This window comes from Mastigoproctus giganteus, chromosome 3 (genome assembly GCF_048544385.1).
Source record: "Mastigoproctus giganteus isolate SK-2022 chromosome 3, ASM4854438v1, whole genome shotgun sequence".
Lineage (NCBI taxonomy): Eukaryota > Metazoa > Arthropoda > Arachnida > Uropygi > Thelyphonidae > Mastigoproctus > Mastigoproctus giganteus.
The window spans coordinates 48,689,480-48,715,692 of NC_143577.1; the positions used below are offsets into that span (position 1 = coordinate 48,689,480).

The following is a 26,213-nucleotide window of genomic DNA, read 5'->3' on the forward strand; positions in this document are numbered from 1 at the left end:
GCTAATTTCGCAGACCGGGCTAGCCGAGTGGGTAAAGTACCTGCCCGGCAACCCAAAGGTCGCGGGTTCGATTCCCGCCTCGGGCTTGGATTAAAGTACTGTCAAAAACCTTGGGAGGTGCAATATGGCCACAGAAGCCGATGCGCCAACAACTACCAAATCAAAAAAAAAAAAAAAAAAAAAAGTGCTAATTTCATTTGTAACCTGAGTAGTAAGCGGCTTTCAAAGGAATAGGAGGAGGTACTACTGGGTTTGCTTTGATGCCAAGTAAACCACCTATTGCTGAAATAGCCATGGGCATTGAGAGAGCCATTAGCAAGTTGTTGGAGACCCAGGCTAATGAAATACGTATCAGGACTTCGGCTATTTGAGTCATGCCAGGATGGCCCCCCTCTAACCTTAGTGTCAACTACAGACGTGCCTTGCATGAACTCAAACAGATGATAAAATCATAGTCTTACCAGTGGATAAAGGGAGATCCACAGTTATTTTGGATAAAGAGGAGTATTGTAAAAAAGCCTTAGAACTTCTACAGGATACCACCACGTATAAAGTTATTCGGAGAAATCCGTTAGTCAGCTTGGAGCAGCAGGTGAAAAGTATTATTCAGCACTGGCATAAGTTAGGTAGGATAACTAGGGAGGTTTTTTGGTCCCTACATACCACAGATTGTTGTTTACCCAGGTTTTATGGACTTCTGAAGATACAAAAAGTGTGTATCCCACTTAGATCAATTGTATCATTCTTAGGTCGTCCTACCTATGCTTTATCAGGATATCTTGCCAGACTAATTGCACCTATAGTGGGAATGTTCTAATTTTGTCATTAAAGATAGTAAGGACTTTGTAGGTTTTATAAAAGAACAGTCTATAAGTGAAAATGAGATTATGATTTCTTAGCATTAGCATTAGTAGAGGCATATGATGCAAGAAAGCAAGCTTATGCAGCACCAGCCAAAAAAAAAAAAAAAAAAACCCTTCCACTTCACCCCTCCGTTCGTTCAAAATACCTGTCCAGCTGAGCCTTAGATTTATTTAGGCTATCAACTTCCACAACAAGGGATGGAAGTCTGTTCCACCAACCCACTACCTGCTGGCTAAAGGCAAATTTCCGCGCATCTATCCTACATCTGTCTTTCCTCAATTTGAATTTATGCCCCCTCAGGTGATTATTCAGAGCAAGAGGCAGTATCCCATCAGCATTGAGCATGCTCAAGCCATTCAAGGCTTTGTACACCTCTATCAGATCACCTCGCTGGTGCCTAGTCCCCAGACACTGTAATTTGCAAAACTTAAGCCTTTCTTCGTAAGAGCAACCCTTCGTTCCGTTCACTAACCTTGTTTCCCTTCTCTGTACTCGTTCCAGCAGCTCTAATCCTTCTTGAAATGAGGCCTCCAGACCTGTATACAGTACTCAAGGTGTGGCCTGACCATTGCCTTATACAAGGGAATAATCACCTCCTTATCCCTGCTAGAAAACCTGTATATCATTGACAAGACACCATGATCTACTCTTCCAGACCGTCTACACTGCTTAGAGAACTTCGTATCTGCCTGCACAATTACCCCCAGGTCCTTTTCATTCTCTACCACTGTCAGAGTAGTACCACAGAGTTGATACGTTGCTCTGGGGTTGCTGTTTCCCATATGTAGTACTTTACATTTGTCAGTGTTAAACTTCATTTGCCACCTTTCCTTTTCATTTACCACCTTTTCTGCTCAACCTTTCCAGATCCTGTTGCAGCAGCATAGCATCAGTAGCGTCCTTAACAACCCTGCCAACCTTTGTATCGTGTGCAAATTTGGACATTAAGCTTGATATACCATCATCAGTATTATTTATAAATACAGAAAACAATGGACCCAACACTGAACCCTGAGGGAATCCACTAATAACATTAGTCCACGATGAGCAGTGTCCATTAATTACCACTCTCTGTCTTCTGCCACTCAACCATCCCTTTATTCATAGCAACAATTTTCCACCAATGCCACACTGCTCCAATTTGTGCAGCAGTCTTCCATGTGCAACAGTATCAAAAGCCTTTCTAAGATACAAATATATAATATCAAAGTTATTCCCTGCATCTAATTCTTTTGTGACTACATCGTAGTATCCAATCAAATTGGTCAGGCAAGACGTTCCCTTAACAAAACCATCCTGTGTCTGAGCTATAACTGAATTCTTGTCAAGATGATCCTGCAGTGCTTCTTTAACCAGTGCTTCCATTAATTTTCGTAGAACAGAAGTTAAACTCACAGGTCTATAATTAACCGCAGGGGCTCACATCTGGTGAGTATGGGCTTGGCACACCCAGGGTCCTGAGCTGGATATCATCATTCTTCCCTTTCTTGGTGATTCCCTTCTACTTCTGACTCTCTCTTGGGGTAATTCAGATTTTTTTTGGCTGGTGCAGCATAAGCCTCAGGCTTCCTTGCACCATATGGCTAATAATAATACTAATACTTGTGTCAGCCTTTGATCCTCCTTTGTGAATTGGGGTTACATTTGCACATCTCCAGTCTGTGGGTACCTCCCCTGAATCCAAGGAAGCTCTCATAATTATGGCTAACGGATTGCTTACTTCCTTTACTGCCTCCTTTAATATAATTGGATAGATCCCATCCACCCCAGGTGCCTTTCTTGTATTTATCTTCAACAATTTCTCCTCCATTTTACTCTCAATTATTACAAGATCATCTAGATCACTGCCAGTGTTTAATTCATCTATGGCATTCCCCTTCCTGAATAACTCTTCATGTGTGAATGTAGATGGAAAATATTGATTTAGTTTGTTAGCTACCTGAGCAGGATCATCAACAGTTGAACCATCGATATCAAGTGGACCAATCTGATTCATCCCTTCCTTCTAGAGTTTACATAAGTAAAGAACTCCTTGCTGTTTTTCTTTGCGTCCCTTTCCAAAGATTTCTCGTAATCTGCCTTCGTCTGCCTATCCTCCTTTGTAACTTGGTTACAGATCAACTTATATCTATCATAGGCTTCTGTGTCACAAGTTAATTTATATGTATCCCATACATTTTTCTTCTCTGCCATATGTCTCATTAGGTCATCTGACATCCATTTAGGCCTGAACCTTGAACAATATTTCTTAGTTGTATGTAAAGCCTAGTAGCTTCCAAGATAAGTTCTTTGAATGCTTCCCATTTTGAGTTTGCTGTTGGTAACATCAGTTGGTCCCACTGTATAGAATTTAAATACTGTCTCAGACCATCGTAGTCGCCTTTACAAAAGCAATAACTCTTCCCTTTACCACTGATGGTAGTTAACTCCTTGAGTAAATCCCACTTCAGCACACTGTGATCGCTGCCACCTAGTGGTTCCTGTATCTGCAGATTCTTAATGCATGAAGAATCACTACTGAGAATCAAATCAAGAGTATTGCTCCCTCTAGTTGCCTCCCATACATGCTGATTTAGAAAACAATCATCCAATAATTCCACAAAAGCCTTGCTAGTGTGTGAGTGACCAACCCACAAATTCCAGTCAATATCTGGGAATTGAGAGTCTTATAATGGGGAAATTAAAATCCCCCATTATAAGACTCTCTGATGTACTGGCCCACTCTGTTTCCCTCTACAGTTTCTTATTATACTCATGAGAGTCATTACGCCTATAACACACTCCTACTCTCAATTTTGATCTCCCAATGCTTATGTCACACCAAACTGACTCGACACTGCACTGTCGAGCGATGTCGACTGGCTTCACTTCCTTGGATTTTGTGTGTTTCTTAACTAATAGCATAACCCCAACTCCCTTCCTATCCTGTCTATCCTTTCTGTAGACGTACTCCCCAAATTCCAGTTCTGCATTGCTTATATCTGTGTGACACCACGTCTCTGATATTCCACCAATATCCGCCTTTGATGCTTTGAGCAATACCTCAAATTCATCAAATTTATTTACTAAACTCCTAGCATTGGTGTACACGCAAGTATGCATGCACCTGCTCTTCCTCTTAGCCACCCTAACACAACCCATGTGTTTACTTGTACCCCAATGACTCTCAGCAGTCTCTGAAATATCCTGCATCTTATTTTCCAAGCTGCTGCTCATTTCAATAAAAGCAGTGCAAGAATCATTTTCACCTCTGCCAGTGGCTACTGTTAATCTATTAGTTCTTGTATTTCCCCCAATCTAGCAGTTTTGCGACCCACCTAACACTGCCTCGATAGCATCAGGAAACATTCTTGCACCCTTTCTATTTAAGTGTATCCCATCCTTGTAGAAGCAGTCTCTCCTGTTAACAAGTACAGACCAGACTGAAAAAAAATATTCTATCCCTTGAGCCTTTCACAATCTTTCCAGGGCCGAATTGATCGACAGGGCTGTCATCATATACTCTCTCCTGTTGTGTCTGGGCAGAATTGCAGACACTTTCAAATTAAACCTAAATCATGGCTTTTTTTCAACAGTGACCTGTACTTGTTAAGTAATTCCGCCGGTCTCCTACTCTTCTTTTGATGTTATTTCCCTGTTCACGTGTATTCCTATTAGGTTTGGAGTTCAATGTGTTAGAAGGGCTTTGGAAAAGGATGCGGCTTTAATTACCAGGTCTTTGTTAAGTGTTAATGATATTTGTGAAGGTGTGGAGTTATGCCTATCCAGTACCACCTTGGTCTTCCAAGACATTATGTATAGGCAAGTTCATGGCACGGCCATGGGTTCCCCCATTAATGCTATTGTGGCTAATTTAGCCATGGAAGAATTGGAATTTGGAGCTTTGATGGTTTGGAATTTCCCAAACGTAAATGGAAAAGATATGTGGATGATAATTTTACAATTATACAGAAGGGGAAGGAAGATAAATACTTAATGTGCTTAACAGCTTCTCCCCTTTCATTCAATTTACATTGCTGGTGGAGGCAGAGGGATCCCTCCCGTTTCTTGATGGGTTGGTGATCAGAGAACGTTGTAGACTTAAGACTAATGTTTTAAGGAAACCCATGTGCCGGGGACAATATACCCATTATAGCTCAGCACAAACCAGCCAACTCAAGATCAGTGTAGTTAAGGCCCTAATAGATAGGGTTGGGTCCCACTGCAGTACCCCCGAGGATAAAGAGAGAGAAATTATTAGAGTCACAGCAGACCTCAAGAAATGTGGCTATTCCCCAGAGGATTTTGGATAAATTCATTAGAGGGGTAGGGTCCATGCGTAGTGAGTCGCCCACCCCTATGATCACTGCATACATTCCTTACTATCCAGGCTTTACTGAATGCATTGCACGTACAGTCCGTGGGTGCCAGATACGCTGTGTGCAGCTTCCAGGATGGAGCTTTGCACACAGTGATATCACAAGTTAAAGACCCCATATCAAAAGAAGTTAGCAGTGGGGTGGTATGTGAAATTAAGTGACCGGATTGTGGGGTTTGTTATGTTGGTGAGACAGGGTAAGCACATGAGTGCTATAAGAACGGCAAATTTTGCGAAGTCTGCTGTGGTGGAGCATTTTTGGGAGAAGCAGCACCAGATCTCCCCTGAAGTTGTGGTCATCACTGACTGGGCTCATGGGTTCTGGGACCGTAAATGGCTTGAGAGAGCCTGCGCATTGGGGCGGCTAACACCATCAGCAGGGATAGGGGTGTCCGTATGCATCCCCTCCTTGAAGCCGTCATTGTTGAATGTGATGAACGTTTTTTATTGGTGCGCTCCCGAGCCATTTCCGGTTGTACGCATGTGGAAATTCCAACCATATTCCTGTGGAACCATGTGACGAGTGCCGTGGGCCTGCTATTTAAGGATGTTGTCATACAACAGAAGCGCACTGTTGAGAAAGGAGCTGCCGTCTCTGAAAGCTACAGTTTTTAGCACTTTTATCACTATTATATTTTGATATTATTTTAACTTCCATTTTAGTCATATTTTACCATCATTTCATTTTATTTTAACCGTCATTTATTGTAAATACATCTGTTTTTACCAGTTTTATTTATTGCATGTATTTTCGTTTGCAGTAAAAATTACAATTATTGGTTGGTGTGAAGCATAATTTTTCAGCATGCTTCTGGAATTACTATACAGACAAATTAAATTTTATAATTTTTGGCTTTTTACAACTCTGATGAATCCCTTTATCTGCTTGAAGACATTTTTCTCAGTGTTATTTGACTGCTGGTGGCTTTTGCCCCTATTTCACTGTTTCTTTCTGTGCCTAAGCCAATTACAGGTCAGACACAAATACTCGTAGAGGGGATGCAGTGTGACTTTGGCCTATGTTACTAACCTGCAATATTCCCATCGCTCCCATAATCCCCCAGTTGGATGATGCACTCAACTGCAGCCTTTTTTTTACTATATAGGGTATATACTGTATTCATGAAGCTTTATACTTGTTCAGCTTCAGTAGTTTTTCTATCGACTCTTCTCCAAGCCATGTCACTTAATTTACAAGATTTGACTTTTTGTTACTGTTCTTTCATGGTTTGAACATTCTTTCAACTCTAAAGATTGTTACCAGTTCCTATTCAATTCATCTGCTACTTCTCTTGGTCTTTCTATGACATTACAAAATCCCTTTTGCCATATCTGTTCAAATGAATTTTATGTTTACAAAACAAATTTCTTCTATTAACTAGGGCTGTGCTGAGAAAACTTTCATTCGATAAAAGTCTTGCATGGTCCCTGAAGTCTCTAGAGTTAATCGACAAGGCTATCATTATATCTTCCCTCCTATTACGTCTGGACCAAATTTCAGATACAAGAACATGTTTTTCTCCTTCTCATGTCATTTTTCCAGCATGATATTATTTCTTAATCAAGTTACCTTCTCATGTCATTTTTCCAGCATGATATTATTTCTTAATCAAGTTATCAGTTCATTTATGTTTTAAGTCATTAGTATATACATGGATCACCAAACACCTTTTAGTCCCTTAAAAATTGATAAATGGTTAGGCAAGCCATCAATTTTTACACCTGGCAGACATACTGATTCTTTTCCATCTGTCTTTATTAAAGAAAATATTTCCAGTTCCCCTTGAAAAAAGACTAACTTTTGTGGAACCAGAATATTCTGCACTGAAATATCCAGTAACAGAACTCAGGAGAGTGTTTCCCAGCATAGAATTATACACTCGGGTCTCTGTCAAGCCACTAGTTCAGTTTTTTCCTTGGGCATTGACTTGTGTTCTCGGAAATTTGATCTCCCCAAGTTTTCATTTAAGGTTATTGTACTCCCTACAGCTAATACACAGAGAAAAAAAATACCAACCAGATAGAGAAAGTTCTGCATATGTGCAACAGCAATTACAAGAGAAAAAGGCTGTAACTCATGTGAATTGTCAGTGACATGTTATGCATACCTTTTCCAGTTGAAATCATAATTATATTTAAGTAAAAATTAAATAACAAAAATGTCAAAATAATGGATTATATTTAAAAATATCTGACTTGAAAATGAAACCAAAATTACAAAAATTATCACAGTGTACTGAATAAGGTTAAAATTTGATATATACAGGGTATTTCAAAATAGACAATTTTTTTACAATAATTTAATTTTTGTTTTATTTTATAAATACCTCTAAAACAATGGAGAGTACCCAATTAAGTTTTGAAGGAAGAAAGGCAATTATAAAATGGTATTGGAAATATGAAAGTGTCAGTGAAGTTAGCATGCTTGGAAATCGTGATATTCCTGTATTTTGTACAAAGTCAGTACAAAAGCACCCACACATTTAACAATTACTTATTTGTGGTATAAATTTGAGGAGCATGGAACCATTTCAGAATATCACTAACTTAGCATGTGGCAGGAAGAAGACATCAAGAAGTAATGAAAACGTTCATCAAGATGTAATGAAAGCTGATAAGAAATGCAATCTTGTGCATTCCAAGAAAATCAACAAGACTGTGTTCACAAGAGCTAGTTTTAAACCATAAAAGTGTTTTCATAATGAATGAATTAAACTTTAAAATGTGTGTTTATCTTGATAAAGAATTTCATGATCAATGGATAGGTAGTCGAGGAAGTGCTTTTGAATATCCTCCACGGTTTTGCTTGGGAATATTTGAAAAATCGGGTTTACAGTCACAAACTGTAAACATTGGAAGAATTTTGGATGAAAATTCAATAAGAAGCAGAAAACATTTCACCTGATTTGTGCATTTCAGTATGTAGATCTGTTGAAGATAGATGTCGCTCATGCATTAATACTAATGGAGGGCATTTTGAACAATTAAAGTAGTTTTATTGTTATAAAAAAATTAATGTTTTTTGTTTTCAAAGTATCAAAAAAAATTTACATTTGTATATATTGTTCATTAAATATAAATTTTAAAGTGTGTATACATAATTTTGAAACACTGTATATATATATATATATATATATATATATATATATATATTTTTTTTTTTATAAGTAATCTAGACAAACAAATGTGTACACCAGAAAAGTTTTTCCCTTGTATGGCCTTGATCTCACATATTTATGCAGCTCATTACAAATTTCCTGGTGTTACTTTACAAATAAATAGTCCTTTCAACAGAGAAGTATAATATCCCTTATGTGCATTCATGCTTATCTGTATTCTTTATAATAATAATATGGTTATGTAAAGTACTTTGTTTACTTGGATTTTTATAATAATTTTCTGTTGTAGATGTTTCAACTACAAAGTCAGTACATTATTTTTTGTGCTATGTGATTAATTGTGAGATGACTGCACTTGAAATTGCTGAATTCAACAACAATTTCAAGTGTATACATTGATAATCATTCTATAATTATATATGATATAAAAGATATTTGTGGTATTGACTATAATTTGCCCTATTTTGCCTTGTATACAAGTGCTCTAACTCTTGGAAAATAGTGCAGTAGACTGGACTATTGTAAAAAAACTGATTAGTGAAAAAAATTGAGGTTCCATCAATTTTTTTCACTAGCAAACTGATAAAACCAAAGTAAGCAAACTGATTAAATAAGATAAGAAAAAGAAAACTGATTAAAGCAGCAGAATATACACACATTCTGTCAATATACACGTGTGTGGTTATTGACAGAAAAGTAATATGTGCTTTTGAGAAATGAGATAAATGGATAACGAGATAAATCTTGTCTAATGCAATAAGATTGGAAGTACATGAAAATAAGTTATATTAATGATAGTTATATTGTAAATTTTATATTTCAGTGCCTTTGAATTATGTAATAATGCAGTTGTGCTTACATCACGTACTCTACATTCTGGTGAATTATTTGAAGTTGCCTTAGAACGTGTTGTTACAAAATGGGCAGGTTCTATAGAAATTGGTGTCACTACACATTCTCCCATGGATCTAGAATTTCCATCCACCATGACCAATTTGCGCTCTGGAACATGGATGATGACAAGCAGCAGCATAATGTACAATGGCATAACAATAAGTGATGAGTATGGACCTAATCTAAATAAGCTAAAGGTATTTCAGTCTGTAATTTTGTAATATATTATGTAATATGATTTATTGTAATGTACCACCAGAATTTGAACTTGTATATAGAAGGCTTTAAAAGTTTATTGTACAAGTACTGTATACGAGATGTAACTATAAAGAAATGAGACTGAATTTTGTATGTGGCTTATGGAAGCAGAGGAGGAGGCATGATTATTGCCTTTGATCAAGCTTGTGCTAGTGATGAATAAATGTGCATGTTTAATATGGGATCACATCAATTAGGTGTAAAATAATTCATTGTATGACAATTTTATACCTAACAACGTGTTGTATCAGACAGTTTGGTTTTTGGTAGTTTGATATAGGACATAGTTTGTTGCACGATTTTTTGTTGTATGTGATAATTTGGTAAGTACGACTTCATAGTTTGTGCACAAAAATTAGGTGTATCACATACAGAGCACAGATTAAGAATCCACAATGCCATCCCAGGACTGTGCAATGGTATCCAGGGACCAGATGTGTTGGCTTGAGGAGTTCCCCTTTTGTTTTTTATAACTATGTTATATTGTTTGATGCTTTGGGGGCTTCTTCTGTGGCCCAGATGAATCTCACAGAATCGCATCATTTTTTGAATAATAATCATGGTTCTTTTCATGCTCCCCCCACTGGACAACTTGTTTTTTCATTAAGGAAACAGATATTGCCAGTACAATATGTGCAATTTAGAGTCATCATATACAGATACCTCAAAGCCTTTTAACTACTTTTCTCCATGCTAACCAAGTGTCTTCTGGCTTACTAACCCTTAAACAGAGATGTTGAGAGCTACAATGGGCCCTCGGAAAAATGCCTCATTGCACCAGACTTCCTTACCCTGATGGGATCTGTACTCGGATTCCAAGCCCCCATCCTCACAATGGCCAAGGAAGCTTTACTCTACTCACCCACCCTTAACCCATCTGCAGAAGTAACCTACCACTAACTTTAACTGCTTTCAATGAAAAGTATAATGCAGGTTGCAAAATGAACATCAGAGAACATATAAACCAACCAGTATCTTTTCTTAATCTCTACTTTTCACCTTTGGCACAACAATAAGTTGTACAACTTACTTTAATTTAGGAAATTCCATATGAATTTCCTAAAAATACAACCTACAGAAGTGAAAGTAAAGTAATTGGAAGTGAAGCAATCAAAAGGAAAATAATTGTTTTCCAATCTTTAACTTGTCCGTGGTACTTTTTTATAGGAGCTCGCTAAAAAAAGTAACATGTTATTAAAAAACGAATATAGTTGATGCATTTTATCAGTAATATGAACTTTACAATAATCATTACGTTAACTATTTTCAGCATGTTAAAAATTTTCACACTTGCATTACAGATTTTTGCATATTATTCACCAAATAATTATAATCACTAAATTGTCATAGTCACCAATTAGCATTAGCAAAGGCACATGATGCAAGAACGCAAGCTTATATAGTATCAGCAAAAAACACACACACACACACACACACACCCTTCTCATTTCACCCATCCACTCACTCCAAATGTTTGTCTATTTCTACCTTGAATCTATTTAACCTATCAACTTCTACAACAACAGATTGAAGTTTGTTCCAGCAGTCAGCTGCTCGGTAGCTAAAGGAAAACTTCTGCACATCTATCCTACAACTGCCTTTCCTCAATTTGAATTTATGCCCTCTCATGCGATTATTCTGAGCAAGAGGAAAAATCCCATCAGCATTGAGTATGCTCAAACCATTCAAGGCTTTATACACCTGAATCAGATCAACTCGCAGGTGCCTAGTCTCCAGACACTCTAATTTGCAAAACTTAATCCTTTCTTCGTAAGAGCAACCCTTCGTTCCATTCACTAATCTTGTTGCCCTTCTCTGTACTTGTTCCAACAGCTCTACATCCTTCTTAAAATTAGGCCTCCAGACCTGTATACGGTACTCAAGGTGTGGCCTGACCATTGCCTTATACAAGGGGATAATTACCTCCTTATTCCTGCTAGAAAAATTCCTGTATATCATTGACAATACACCAAGAGCTACTCTTGCAGCCCATCTGCACTGCTCAGAGAACTTCATATCTGCCTGCACAACCACCCCCAGGTCCCTTTCATTCTCTACCACTGTCAGTGTAGTACCACAGAGTTGATACATTGCTCTGGGGTTGCTGTTTCCCATATGCAGTACAGTAATACCCCGAAGTTACGTGATAGGTAGGTCCAACAAAAATCGCTTAAGTCGAATTCGTGTAAGTTGGGATACAACTTTGCATATAAATACATATAAATTTTATTTAATTGGGACCAAGGACTAACAAAAACACTGGTTTAGAAGAAAAATATGTAATAAAATTGCAGTTATTTGTACATATTAATACAAAATATGTATTTTGAACACTTTTTTCAAGAAAAGGGTGAACAGAAAGTGGACATGGAAGAGTCCAAATGGATTAACTACTAATGAAATCGACTTCATCCTCACTAACAGAAGATATATTGTGAATGATGTTACCGTCCTGAATAAGGTAAATGTTGGAAGTGATCACAGAATGGTAAGATGTACACTTGATATAGATGTAGGAAAGGAAAAGAAAAGACTGACTCGAGTAAATAATGCAAAGGTCTTTGAGATAACAGAAGAGGAGAAAAAGCAGTATGTACTGGAACTTAAGAACAAGTTTGAGCTTCTGCAGACTGCTGAGGACCAAGATATCGACGAGGAATATTACAACTTTCTGAAAGTGATAAAGCCCAAGAAACCTATAGGGAAAAAGAAAACCAAAGAAGAAAAAATTAGTCAAGAAACACTTGTCACGATGAACCGAAGACGACAAATGAAAAGCAAGAAAAACACTGACAGGGAGAAAATTGAGTTTATGAGTTATGCAAAGCCATTAGAAAGAGACTCAAAGAGGACATAAGAAGATTTAACACAAGAAAAGTAGAACATTAAGAATCAGAAAGCCCTGGGGGAAGATGAAGTTACTGTAGAGTTGTTAAAATTGGGAGGAAGAGACATAACACAAAAACTGGCAAGGCTCTTCACAAAGTGCAGTAGAAAAGGTGTGACACCTAAGCAGTGGAATAATGCAATCGTAGTTTTGCTGCATAAGAAAGGAGATAAATCAGAAATTGGAAATTATAGACCAATTAGCTTGTTATCCCACATCTACAAGTTGTTCACAAGGGTCATTACTAACAGATTAGAAAGAATACTTGATGAGAATCAACCAAAAGAGCAAGCTGGCTTTAGGACAGGATTCTCAACTATGGATCACCTTCACGTAATATCACAGCTAATGGAGAAAGCAAATGAATATAAAACACCATCATGCCTGGCATTTGTGGATTATTAGCATTAGCATTAGCATTAGTAGAGGCATTTGATGCAAGAAAGCAAGCTTATGCAGCATCAGCCAAAAAAAAAAAAAAAAAGTAACATAAATAAATAAAAATAACCACTTCCACTTCACCCCTCTGTTCGTTCGAAATACCTGTCCAGCTGAGCCTTAAACTTATTTAGGCTATCAACTTCCACGACAAGGGATGGAAGTCTGTTCCACCCACCAACCACCCGCTGGCTAAAGGCAAACTTCCGCACATCTATCCTACATCTGTCTTTCCTCAATTTGAATTTATGCCCTCTCAGGTGATTTTTCTGAGCTAGAGGAAGAATCCCATCAGCATTGAGCATGCTCAAACCATTCAAGGCTTTGTACACCTCTATCAGATCACCCCGCTGGTGCCTAGTTTCCAGACACTGTAATTTGCAAAACTTAAGCCTTTCTTCGTAAGAGAACCCCTTTGTCCCATTATGAAAAGGCATTTGACTCTGTACAGCATAAGGCAATGTTTCGGGCACTGCAAAGACAAGGCATAGATACCCCATATATTATGATTTTGAAGAAAATATATGAGAGTGCTACCTCCTTTATTGGACTAGACAAAGATAGTAGGAAATTTAAAATTGAGAAAGGAGTTCGACAAGGAGAGACAATATCTCCGAAGTTGTGTGCTGCTGCCCTTGAGGAAGCTTTCAGAAGATTAGACTGGTTGCAGAAAGGAGTCAATGTGAACGGAGAGTACCTAAACCATTTACGATTTGCAGATGACATTGTGGTCATAAGCCATGATCCCAAAGAATTAGAGGAAAATCTTAATCAGTTATGCACAGTTACTAAGGATTTTGGACTAAAGATGAATATGGCTAAAATAAAAGTAATGATGAACAAGTATGCCACAGAAAGGGAAATAATTATTGAAGGAGCAGTAATTGAAAAGGTGGAGTCATATACTTATCTGGGACAAGTTATTAGCTGTAATAATGATAAATGGCTGGAAGTCAAGAGAAGAATAAATTTTGGATGGATAGCATTCAGGAAATATAGTCACATACTGAAGAGCAATATCCCAGTTTGTCTGAAACGTAAAATAATAGTAGTAGTAGTAGTGGCACTTGATGCAAGAAAGCAAGTGTAGGAGCTTATGCAGCATCAGCCAAAAAAAAAAAAAAATCACACCATACCCTCCAATTGCCTGTCCAGTTCCTCCTTAAATTTATTTAACCTATCAACTTCCACAACGACAGATGGAAGTTTGTTCCAGCAATTAACCACCCGCTGGCTAAAGGCAAATTTCCGCACATCTATTCTACATCTATCCTTTCTTAATTTGAACTTATGTCCCCGTAGGTTCGAACCAATGTATACTCCCCACCATGACTTATGGAAGTGAAACTTGGGCACTCACCAAAAGAATGGAAGAGAAGCTGAGAACTACACAGCGAAGAATGGAACAAATTATATTGGGAATCAGACTGTTAGATAAGAAGAGAAACACAAGGATTAGGCAGCAAACTCAAGTAAAGGACATTCTTATCAAAACTAAAGAACTAAAATTGTCTTGGGCAGGACACATAGCTCGAAGACATGATGACAGATGGACTAAGAAAATAACAGAATGGTATCCAAGAGGAGCTAGAAGAAAACCTGGAAGACAAAGGCGGAGATGGATAGATGAAATTCATGAGTTTGTGGGTAGAAAATGGATGGCCAGTGCTCAAAACAGAAGGAACTGGAAAGTTGCTGGAGAGGAACCTTCATCCTGCAGTGGATTGAAAATGGCTGATGATGATGATGTATTAAAAAAATAAATGGGTTACGTAAAAAAGTTATTTCGATGTCGATGGCTTCATAAAATCTAACAAATTGGTCTGACAACACAGCGCCTTCTTTTTTTCACACAGAATTTCTTTGTAGCAAGCTAATAATTTTTTTATTCCTTGCTTTGTAGCTATAACGCGTTCTTCATTGGAGTCTATGTTTTCTAAAATTTTTAAGCCCTTTTTAATTGAGCTGAGACCTTATGTCAAGCTTGAAATTGTCATGTGTTTTTCTAGTGGAACTGGGTCTGAAGTGTTGGATTGTTCCGTGACGTTTTGCTCACGCATCTCTATGAGCTCATTCATTGTCAGCTTCTAACTATGTGAATCCAACAGCTCATTGACATCATCACCATTGACTTCCAAATCTAATTGCCTGGCAAGATTAACAACTTCTATCATATGAGCGACATGATCAGTTTCTGGCATTGTTTTCGTCTCGGTTTTGAAAAAAAATGGACAAAGTTACTTCCAGACATCATTCAATGTTTTTCTGTGAATTTCATCCCAAGATTCTTCAATGATTGCTACGGCATCTAAAATATTGAATTGTTTCCAAAAGTCTTTAACAGATATCTCACTATTTTATCTCATAGCTTCATTCAGACGTGCAAACGAACACCTCGTGTAGTAAGCCTTGAATGTTTTGATGACTCCCTGGTCCATCAGTTGAAGCAAGCTGGTTGTGTTTGGAGGCAAAAACATAACTTTCACACGTGGGTCGAAATTAATTAGGGTGGCAGGAGGGCGACCGGGTGCATTGTCAATAAGAAACATCACTTTAAATGGAATCTGTTTAGACTTGCAATAACGTTCGACTTCGGGTATGAAGTGGTGACCAAACCAGTTCTCAAAAACGGAAGCTGTCACCCAAGCTTTATGATTTGACTTCCAAATCACTGGTAAGCTAATTTTAGATATACACCAAACAAAAAAAATCAAGAACCGCGTAACTCCGAGTTTGCGTAAATTGGGATAGCGTTAGTCGGGGTATTACTGTACTGTATGTTTGTCAATGTTAAATTTCGGTTGCCACCTCTCAGCACACATGCTCAACTTTTCTAGATCCTGTTGCAGCAGTGCTTCATTAGTGTCGGAAAAAACAACCCTGCTGACCTTCATATCGGTTGCAAACTTGGACATTAAGCCTGATATACCATCATCAATATCATTAATAAATACAGAATACAACAATGGACCCAACACTGAACCCTGGGGGGGGGACTCCACTAATAACATTAGTCCACGAAGATCAGAGTCCATTGATTACCACTCTCTGTCTTCTCACACTTAACCATCCCTTTATCCAAAGCAGCAATTTGCTTCCAGTGCCACACTTCTCCAATTTGTGCAGCAGTATTCCATGTGCAACAGTATCAAAAGCCTTTCTAAGATCCAAATATATGATATCAAATTTATTCTTTGCATCCAGTTCCTTTGTGACCGCAGCATAGTTTCCAATCAGATTGGTCAGACAAAACTTCCCCTTAACAAACCCATGCTGTGTCTGAGCTATAACTGAAGTGTTGTCTAGACGATCCTGCAATGCTTCTTTAACCAGTGCCTCCATTAATTTCTCTGGAACAGAAGTTACCTGTGTCTTTCTTTGATTCTTCCTTTGTGGATTAGGGTCAAATTTGCACATCTTTAGGCAAGGGTACCTCCTCTGAGTCCAAGGAAGCTCTCATAATTATGGCTAACGGTTTGCTTACTTCCTTTGCTGCCTCCTTTAATATAACTGGATAGATTCCATCCACCCCAGGTGCCTTTCTTATGTTATCTTCAACAATTTCTTTATCTTCAACAATGATTTAGTGCAGGCATGGAAATACATCAAGACAGGTAATTCTGCTGGTATAGATGGGATAAATGGAGAGATGCTGAAGGTGAGGCATGGATAACGTGGACATACAGACTGTTCTGCAAGATCTGGGATGAGAGACAATATGTCAAATATACCGAAGGACTGGAAAGAAGGTTTGATCATCCCATTGTTCAAGAAGGGGAATAGGAAGAAGTGTTTGAATTATAGAGGTATCACACTAACATCACATGTGAGTAAGCTGTATGAGAGAGTGTTAGAGTGGAAGATAAGAGCAACGATTGAAAATAGGATGGCCGAGAAATAGTATGGATTCTTTAGGCCTGGCAGATTGACAGTAGATCTAATTTTCTGCATCATGCAACTGATGGAAAAATGTTATGAACAAAATGAAGAATTATGGATGGCATTTTTGGACATAAAGTGTTTGATCTGTGAAGAGAAAGAAAGTGTGGGAGGATTTGAGAAACTTAGGGATAGAGGAACATCTTGTGGAGAGAATTGAATATGTACACCAACACAGTGAGCAAAATAAGAACTGTGATGGGGTTGACGGAGAGCTTCGAAATAACATCAGATTTGAGGTAAGGAGGCATCCTGACACCATTACTGTTCATAGCTGTCATGAATGATGTGCAGTGTAGAGTGGCGGAATAATTTGGACAAGACCAGATGAAAGTCATATTCTTTGCAGATGACCTCTGTATATGGGGAGACAGCAGGGAAAAAGTGCAAAGGCAAGTTGATATGTGAGCTAGTATGGCCAATGAATTTGGACTGGTTTTCAGTCAGGAGAAGAGTGAAATAATGGTTCTAAAGAGGAGTGGCGAGCCTGATGGATACATTATAATGGTAGGGAAAGAGCTAAAAATGGTTAACAACTTCAAGTATCTAGGAAGCACCATTACAAAGAAATAAGTAGAATGATACAAGCGGGTGGGAATTTCTATATTGCATTTAATCTTCATAAACATATACTGTATTTTCTCAAATATTATTTAGATTCCATTATGGTCTCTTAGTGTCATATTGTTCTTTCAATCACACTAGCCTATAATCCATATATTTAATATATTAAAATATTATTATATTGCCATACTACTGTACCTGTTTCATTTTATTGTTTGTATAGTGTGCGTGTGTGCATATATATATACACACACACAATATATACAGTGTGTATATATGTGTATATATATATATGTGTGGGACTACCTTGTGCATACTGTATTAGAATGTGCTAATTTCATTTTCGTTGCTTTTTGGCCTTTCACTTTTCTCTCTACTACTATGGACAAGTATAGAAACGCAGTTCCTGGTACATGGTCAGGTGTAGTCCCCTGATGAAATACCTGATCATGTATCAATATTTATTCCAACTGATATCAGATCAAGCATATTTGCCTTACCTATATTCGACCATTTTCTAAATATGTTCCCCCCCCATATCTGATGACAGCTATACCACTAATTTTTTTTCATTTTATTTGCATTTTATTTTAGATGTACTAATTCTACTTTACAGTTCTTCCACTTTCTATTGGCTTCGTAATTCAGCCCATAATTTTCTTAATTCATCATAACCTTTAGGATATTAAGATTTTTTCACCTTTCACAAATCTACTACACTTCATTTATAATTAATTAAATGATACCACTCTTATACCATATGAAGTAAAATAATATATAGTTTATTAGGCTGAATGCCTACATTGCTATACATTATGTGATGTTTCGGGTGTCTTGCCGACACCCATCATCAGACAAGGCTGTTGGGGAAGAAAACAAAGAATAAATGGTTACAGGTTTGAATATTACCAATTAATAATTTATGATTAAAATTACAATTCTATAGTATTAAGTTATTTGAGTTTTAAATTGCTATTGTTACGATATTACAATAGAATTTTAAGTTAATTTTAGGTTAAATTAATTCCAAATTCTTACCTGCTGACAGCCTCCTCTTGAAGATTCTCCCAGACCTGAAGTGTATCAGGTAAGAGGGAAGCTGTCAGCAGTCAATTTATAGGAGAAGGATTAATGCAAGTAGCCAATGGAGTAAAGCCAAGTAATTTATCCTGGGACTGGGGTTCTTATGTAGTAGAAGCGTGGGTTTACCTTTGCTCTCATATCCTGGACGTCAGTGTGCAGGCTGGTTCAGGCTCATTACAGATACCTATCATCATATTATGCTGCTGGTGCCAAGATCTGGAAATCTGAGGTTGACCTTTGCTCCTATATCTGGGTTGTTGTGCAGGCTGGAACGGGATCTATTGCAGTAGGAACAAGGGATGACCTAAGCTCCCATACTCCAGACATCAGGGTTGGAGGCTGCTTCAGGATCTTGCCAATACCTATCATCAGACCTTGCTGCTGGTGCCAAGTTCTGGAAGCCCGTGGTGATCATTTGCTCCTATACTCTGGCCTTCACAGTTGTTGTGCAGGATGCAACTGTTTCTTGAGTAGTATTCTTTGTTCTTTTTTTTTTTTTTTCTTCCCCAACAGCCTTGTCTGCTGATGGGTTTTGGAAGACACCCGAAATGTCACATAACGTATAGCTATGTAGCCGTTTTGCCTAATAAACTATATATTATTTTATTTCATGTGGTATAAGAGTGTTATCATTTAAATAATTTCCCTCTCACCGTCAGCAGGTAAGAATTTGTAATTTGTAATTAACTTAACCTAAAATTAACTTAACTTAAAATTCTATAGTTGACAAGACACCCGAAACGTCACGTAATGTATAGCTGTGTAGGCGTTCAGCCTAATAAACTATATATTATTTTATTTCATGTGGTATAAGAGTGGTATCATTTAATTAATTATAACTTATTGGAAACACCACGTAACATCCTTCCTAACTACACTACTACACTTCTTTTTCTAGTTTCTTCACCCTTCTAGTTACTGGCACTTTGTGTAATTTTCACATCCATTTATGCATACTTTATTCAATATATTAATACAAACATATATATATATAATTTTCCCAATTTTAGGCTGGTGAATGTGTGGGGGTTATGAGAAAGCTGAATGGCAATTTACATTTTTATATAAATGGTGTGGATCAAGGAGTTGCTGCTACTAATATTCCTGAAAAAATATATGGTGTAATTGATCTTTATGGTCAAGCTGCACAAGCATCTATAGTGCAACATTGTGGTAAGTAATTTTTTTTTAGTTTTTATAGTATACTAAAATAGGCGTCAAATTTGCTATTTTCTTTTTTCCTCACATAATTGCCACTACTTGTGGGAGCAGATTACTGTATTCCATGTAACACACACACACACACACACACACACACACACACACACACACACACACACACACACACACACACACACACACACTCTCTCTCTCTCTCTCTCTCTCTCTCTCTCTCTCTCTCTCTCTCTCTCTCTCTCTCTCTCTCTCTCTCTCTCTCTCTCTCTTAACTAACTGTGGCAAACAGATTAATTGTGATAAAACGTTAGTTTTATTTAGATCATAGCAATTTTTGATAAAGCAGTATATGTTTGTTACTGGTTTTCTAACAGTCCATATACTGTGTACCAGGAGGCTTTCCCTGTAGAGTTAGTAAAAAAAAATATAATTTAATTGGAAAATTCCATGAAGCTGGTAACAACCATAGCTGAAAATCTAATTAAAAATGTCCTGTTCACAACAATGCTTTAGAAGATATTAGGATTGGTTTGTCATAATCTCATTGACAAAACTCACTCAGGAAATCTTTTTGGGCACTACTCACAAATCTCAACGATGTCCATTTCCACTTGCAGTCTGCCAAACCCCCATGTACTTTTTCTGACAGAATCTCAGTTATCGGTTGATTCAACAACTGCTCATCTCAGATGCCCAAATTATTCGCTGTATGATTCCTTTCGCCTCAAAGGTGGTACTTGTGCATATGTCTGTTCTGATATTCCCTGTCAGAGACTTGGCAATTTGGAATCTCCTCTCTTTGATCTTCTCTGGCTTAAAATCTCTCTACCTCATTGTGTCAAATTCATCTGTTGTCTTTACCGTTCTCCCATCTCCACTAATCACTTGGAGCTCTTTGACTTCCTCTCTTAGCGACTTGACTTTCTCCAGTCCAACTTTCCTAACAGTGAGGTAATTTTCCTTTGTGATTTTAATGTTCACAACTCCAGCTGGCTTCCGTTTTCTAGTCACACCGACCCAGCAGGTCGAGATGCTGAGGCTTTTGCAATTACTAATGACTTAGCACAGATTGTTCATTTACCTACAAGAATACCGGACAATCCTAATCATACAGCCAATACGCTTGATCTTTTTCTTACAAACAACCCTTCTAAGTACACGGTCGAAGTGAGAGGTCCTTTAGGCACTTCAGATCACAACTTGGTGATCTGAAGTACCTAAGATCACAACTTCAGAACACTGCATTCCACTTTCCATTTTGAGAAACCTGGTCCTGCTCAATCAGCTTCAACTTCTCGAAAATCTGCTACCAATTCCTTAAATGCCAATCTTCAGGGAATTCTCTAGTGGGGCAAAGACACTTAGTTGATTTCAACCCTTCTAAAACTCAGTCTTGTCTTATATCTCACAAAAAGGATTCTTCTACTCCTATGCTTATCTTTAGTGACACTCCGATTTCTAGGCAAAATGATATATCTCTTTTAGGGATTACCCTGACTTCTAATCTCTCTTGGCACAAGCACATTACAAATATTGCTTCCTCTGCATCTAAAAAACTTGGTTTTCTCTTTCACTCTCGGCATTACTTTTCTTCCAAACAGCTGTTCACTCTCTATAAATCACAAATCCGGCCTGCCAAGGAATATTGTTCCCACATCTGGGGTGGTGCCCCCAAAACCTCTCTCAGGCTTCTTGATTCCATTCAGAAGAGGGCAGTTAGGTTAATTAATGATTCATCTCTAACAGAGTTTCTCCACTCGCTTTCTCATAGACGTACTGTTTCTGCTGCATGCCTCTTCTACAGATACTTCCATGGCTTCTATAATTCCTGCTCTCTCTTTCAAAACAGTCCAAACACGTGTCGCCACCAGCCAACATCCATTTACTGTCCAACTTCAAACCCACAGAACCAACTTTTCATCATCCTCATTTATTCATTCAACTGCCGTTTTCTGGAACAACCTTCCTTCATACGTATTTCCTGGAAATTACAATCTACAGAAGTTCAAGTCCAATGTCAACAAATATCTTCTTTCGTCTTCTCAACCTCCAACCCAAGCACAGTACTAAGTACTATAGGTTCTAATACCTCTCATGTTCGGGGTTCACATAAAAAAAAAAAAAAAAAATCAACAAAGAAACAAATCTCCCCTTCCCTCTGCTCCTTACATTACTTTTTCACAGCCTCCCATATGGAATAAAATATCAATAATTCTACCCATGTCTCAGCTTCTGTGTCACAGTCTATATTTGTTGATCAGCTCAGCTAGTGGAATAGAGAAAGAAGTCATCCTGCATTCAGCCCACATTTTGATTTCGAAATACCTGTCCAGCTGAGCCTTAAATTTGTTTAGGCTATCAACGTCAACAACAAGTGATGAAAGTCTATTCCACAAACCAACTGCCCGCTGGCTAAAGGCAAATTTCTGCACATCTATCTGACATCCGTCCTTCCTCAATTTGAATTTATGCCCTCTCAGGTGATTATTCTGAGCAAGAGGAAGAATCCCATTGGCATTGAGCATGCTCAAGCCATTCAAAGCCTTATACACCTCTATCAGATCATCTCGCCGATGCCTAGTCTCCAGACTCTGTAATTTGCAAAACTTAAGCCTTTCTTCGTAAGAGCAACCCTTTGTTCCATTCACTAATCTTGTTGCCCTTCTCTGTACTCGTTCCAGCAGCTCTACATCCTTCTTGAAATGAGGCCTCCAGACCTGTATACAGTACTCAAGGTGTGGCCTGACCAATGCCTTATACAAGGGAATAATCACATCCCTATCCCTGCTAGAAAAATTCCAGTATATCATTGACAAGACACCATGAGCTACTCTTGCAGCTCGTCTGCACTGCTCAGAGAACTTCATATCTGCCTGCACAATTACCCCCAGGTCCTTTTCATTCTCTACCACTGTCAGCGTAGTACCACAGAGTTGATACGTTGATCTGTGGTTACTGTTTCCCATATGTAGTACTTTACATTTGTCAATGTTAAACTTCATTTGCCACCTCTCAGCCCATCTGCTCAACCTTTCCAGATCCTGTTGCAGCAGCATAGCATCAGTAGTGTCCTTAACAACCCTGCCAACTTTGTATCGTCTGCAAACTTGGACATTAAGCTTGATATACCATCATCTATATCATTTATAAATACAGAAAACAACGATGGACCAATACTGAACCCTGAGGGACTCCACTAATAACATTAGTCCACGATGAGCAGTGTCCATTGATTACCACTCTCTGTCTTCTGCCATTCAACCATCCCTTTATCCATAGCAGCAATTTGCCTCCAATGCCACACTGCTCCAATTTGTGCAGCAGTCTTCCATGCGCAACAGTATCCAAAGCCTTTCTAAGATCCAAATATATAATATCAAAGTTATTCCCTGCATCCAGTTCTTTTGTGACTACATCATAGTATCCAATCAAATTGGTCAGACAAGACCTGCCCTTAACAAAACTGTGCTGTGTCTGAGCTATAACTGAATTCTTGTCCAGATGATCCTGCAGTGCTTCTTTAACCAGTGCCTCCATTAATTTTCCTGGAACCGAAGTTAAACTAACAGGTCTATAATTACATGTGTCAGCCTTTGATCCTCCTTTGTGAATTGGGGTTACATTTGCACATCTCCAGTCTATGGGTACCTCCACTGAGTCCAAAGAAGCTCTCATAATTATGGCTAGGGGTTTGCTTACTTCCTTTGCTGCCTAATATAATATAACTGGATAGATCCCATCCACCCCGGGTGCCTTTTTTATGTTTATCCTCAACAATTTCTCCTCCACTTTCCTCTCAGTTATTAGAAAATCATCTAGCTCACTGCCAATGTTTACTTCACCTATGACATTCCTCTTCCTGAATAACTCCTCATGTGTGAATGTAGATGCAAAATACTCGTTTAGATTGTTAGCCACCTGAGCAGGATCCTCAACTGTTGAACCATCAACATCCAGTGGACCAATCTGATTCATCCCTTTCCTTCTTGAGTTTAAATAGGTAAAGAACTCTTTTCTGTTTTTCTTTGCTGCATCCTTTGCCAAGGATTTCTTATAATCTGCCTTTGCCTGCCTAATCTCCTTTGTGACTTGGTTACAGACCAACTTATATCTATCATAGGCTTCCATGTCACCCATTAATTTGTAAGTATCCCATGCATTTTTCTTCTCTGCCATATGTCTCATTAGTTAATCTGACAACCATTTAGGCCTGAACCTTGAACAATATTTCTTGGTTGGTATATAAAGCCTGGTAGCTTCCAAGATTAGTTCCTTGAATGCTTCCCATTTTGAATTTGCTGCTGGTAACATTATCAGTTGGTCCCACTGTATAGAATTTAAATACTGTCTCAGCCCATCATAGTCGCCTTTACGAAAGTAAAAACCCTTCCCTTTACATCTGATGGTCGTTACCTCCTTGAGTAAATCCCACTTCAGCACACTGTGATCACTGCCACCTAGTGGTTCCTTTATCTGCAGATTCTTAATGCGTGAAGAATCACTACTGATAATCAGATCAAGAGTATTACTCCCTCTAGTTGCCTCCCAAACATGCTGGTGTAGAAAACAATCATCCAATAAATCCACAAAAGCCTTGCTAGTGTGTGAGTGACCAACCCACAAATTCCAGTCAATATCTGGGAAATTAAAATCCTCCATTATAAGACTCTCTGATTTACTGGCCCATTCTATTTCCCTGTACAGTATCTTCTTATACTCATCAGAGTCATTAGTCCTATAGCACACTCCTACTCTCAATTTTGATTTACCCATGCTTATGTCACACCAAACTGACTCAACACTGCCCTGTCCATCGATGTCGACTGGCTTCACTTCCTTGGGTTTTATGTGTTTTTTAACTAATAGCATAACCCCTCCTCCCTTCCTATCCAGTCTATCCTTTCTGTAGACGTTGTACTCCCCAAATTCCAGTTCTGCATTCCTTATATCTGTGTGACACCATGTCTCTGATATCCCAGCAATATATGCCTTTGATGTTTTGAGCAATACCTCAAATTCATCAAATTTATTTACTAAACTCCTAGCATTGGTGTACACGCAAGTATACATGCACCTGTTTCTATTCTTAGCTACCCTAACACAACCCATGTGTTTACTTGTACCACAATGACTTCCAGCAGTCTCTGAAATATCCTGCATATTGTTTTTCAGGCTTCTGCTCATTCCAAAAGAAGCAGTGCAAGAATCTCTTTCACCTCTGCCAGTGGCTACTGTTAATCTATTTGTCTTTGTCTCCCCCAAGCTAGCAGTTTTCCGACCCACCTAACACTGCCTCGATAGCATCAGCAAATATTCTTGCACCCTTTCTATTTAAGTGTATCCCATCCCTGTAGAAGCAATCTCTCCTGTTAACAAGTACAGTCCAGGCTGAAAAAAATTCTACCCCTTGAGCCTTGCACAATCTTTCGAGGGCCGAATTGATCGACAAGGCTCTCATCATATACTCCCTCCTATCGTGTCTGGTCAGAATTGCAGACACTTTCAAATTCAACCCTACTTCATGGCTTTTTTTCAACAGTGACCTGTACTTGTTAAGTAATTCCGCTGGTCTCCTACTCTTAATATCATTAGTGCCAACATGTACAACTATATAACCTTTTGTGCCCTTAAAAGATGATATCCGCTCTACAACGTCATCAACCTTTGCCCCTGGCAGACATACCCTGGTCCTGTTCCACCTATCCTTTTTACAAAGCATGTTCCCCGTTTCCCTGACAATAGAGTCACCAACAACTACTAGTTCCTGTGGGACCAGTGCATTCTGCCTTGGGGGCTGCCTCTGTGTTGCAAGATGACCAAGTGCAAGCTCTGGCGTTGATGTGGGCAGCTGAGAGCTTGATGGGCCCTCAATTTATTTCCTTCAAGGGCGTCCACCCTGTCCTTCAAGGTCTCATATAGGCCCATAACAGCGCTGAGTTGTCGCCTAATTTCCTTGCACTCCTTGCATCGTGCACACACAAAGACATCCCCCATGGCAGTATCATGTCCCGTACCCGATTGCTCCACAAACATCAAGCAAACAGTGCATCTTAAAAGGCTGTGATTCAGAGGGCAACTGCCCCCCTCAGTTCTCCCCTGACCCACAGCACTCCCATTAGCCTGAGCCTTTTGCTTTGCTGCTCTGGTTTGACTCATGATTTCGATTTAATGTCAATAAAATTACAATTTCAGAACAGATTGTTAAGAAACTGTGGTTGATGAATTTTTCCATTACTATGGAATGAGTACAAGTGCAGCAGATGATAATTATGACAAGGGGATGTATTCGATGAAGTTTGAGTTTTTACTGTGGAATGCAGAATAAAGAATTTCTTCCTCACAAAAAATAATTTCACTGACACCACCTGAGCAAACATTGGTATCAGATGATTTGAAATAATAATCCAACAAAGAAAAGAAGAATAGAATTGTGCAGATCATTTCATTTTGAATTAGGATTAGTGGTGGCAAATGATGCAAGAAAGCAAAGTTATATAGCATCAGCCAACTTTTTCCCATCTCACCTATGTATTTCTTCCAACAGTTTGTCTATTCTTCTTCAAGCTATCCACTTCTACAACAACCAGTGGAAGTCTGTTCCACCTACTGGCTAAAAGAAAACTTCTACACATCT

The 26,213-nt window shown here is 38.4% G+C and overlaps 1 protein-coding gene across 1 annotated transcript in view; it reads left to right on the forward strand.

The window, feature by feature from the left end:
• The window catches only part of Neurl4 (neuralized E3 ubiquitin protein ligase 4), a 636,447-nt gene that overhangs the window by 166,429 nt on the left and 443,805 nt on the right, over window positions 1-26,213 (forward strand). Inside the window, exons 8-9 of the mRNA XM_090369970.1 lie at window positions 9,164-9,431; window positions 19,414-19,576. Of these exons, the coding sequence (XP_090226096.1) occupies window positions 9,164-9,431; window positions 19,414-19,576 (431 nt within the window). The remainder of the gene's footprint in view (window positions 1-9,163; window positions 9,432-19,413; window positions 19,577-26,213) is intronic.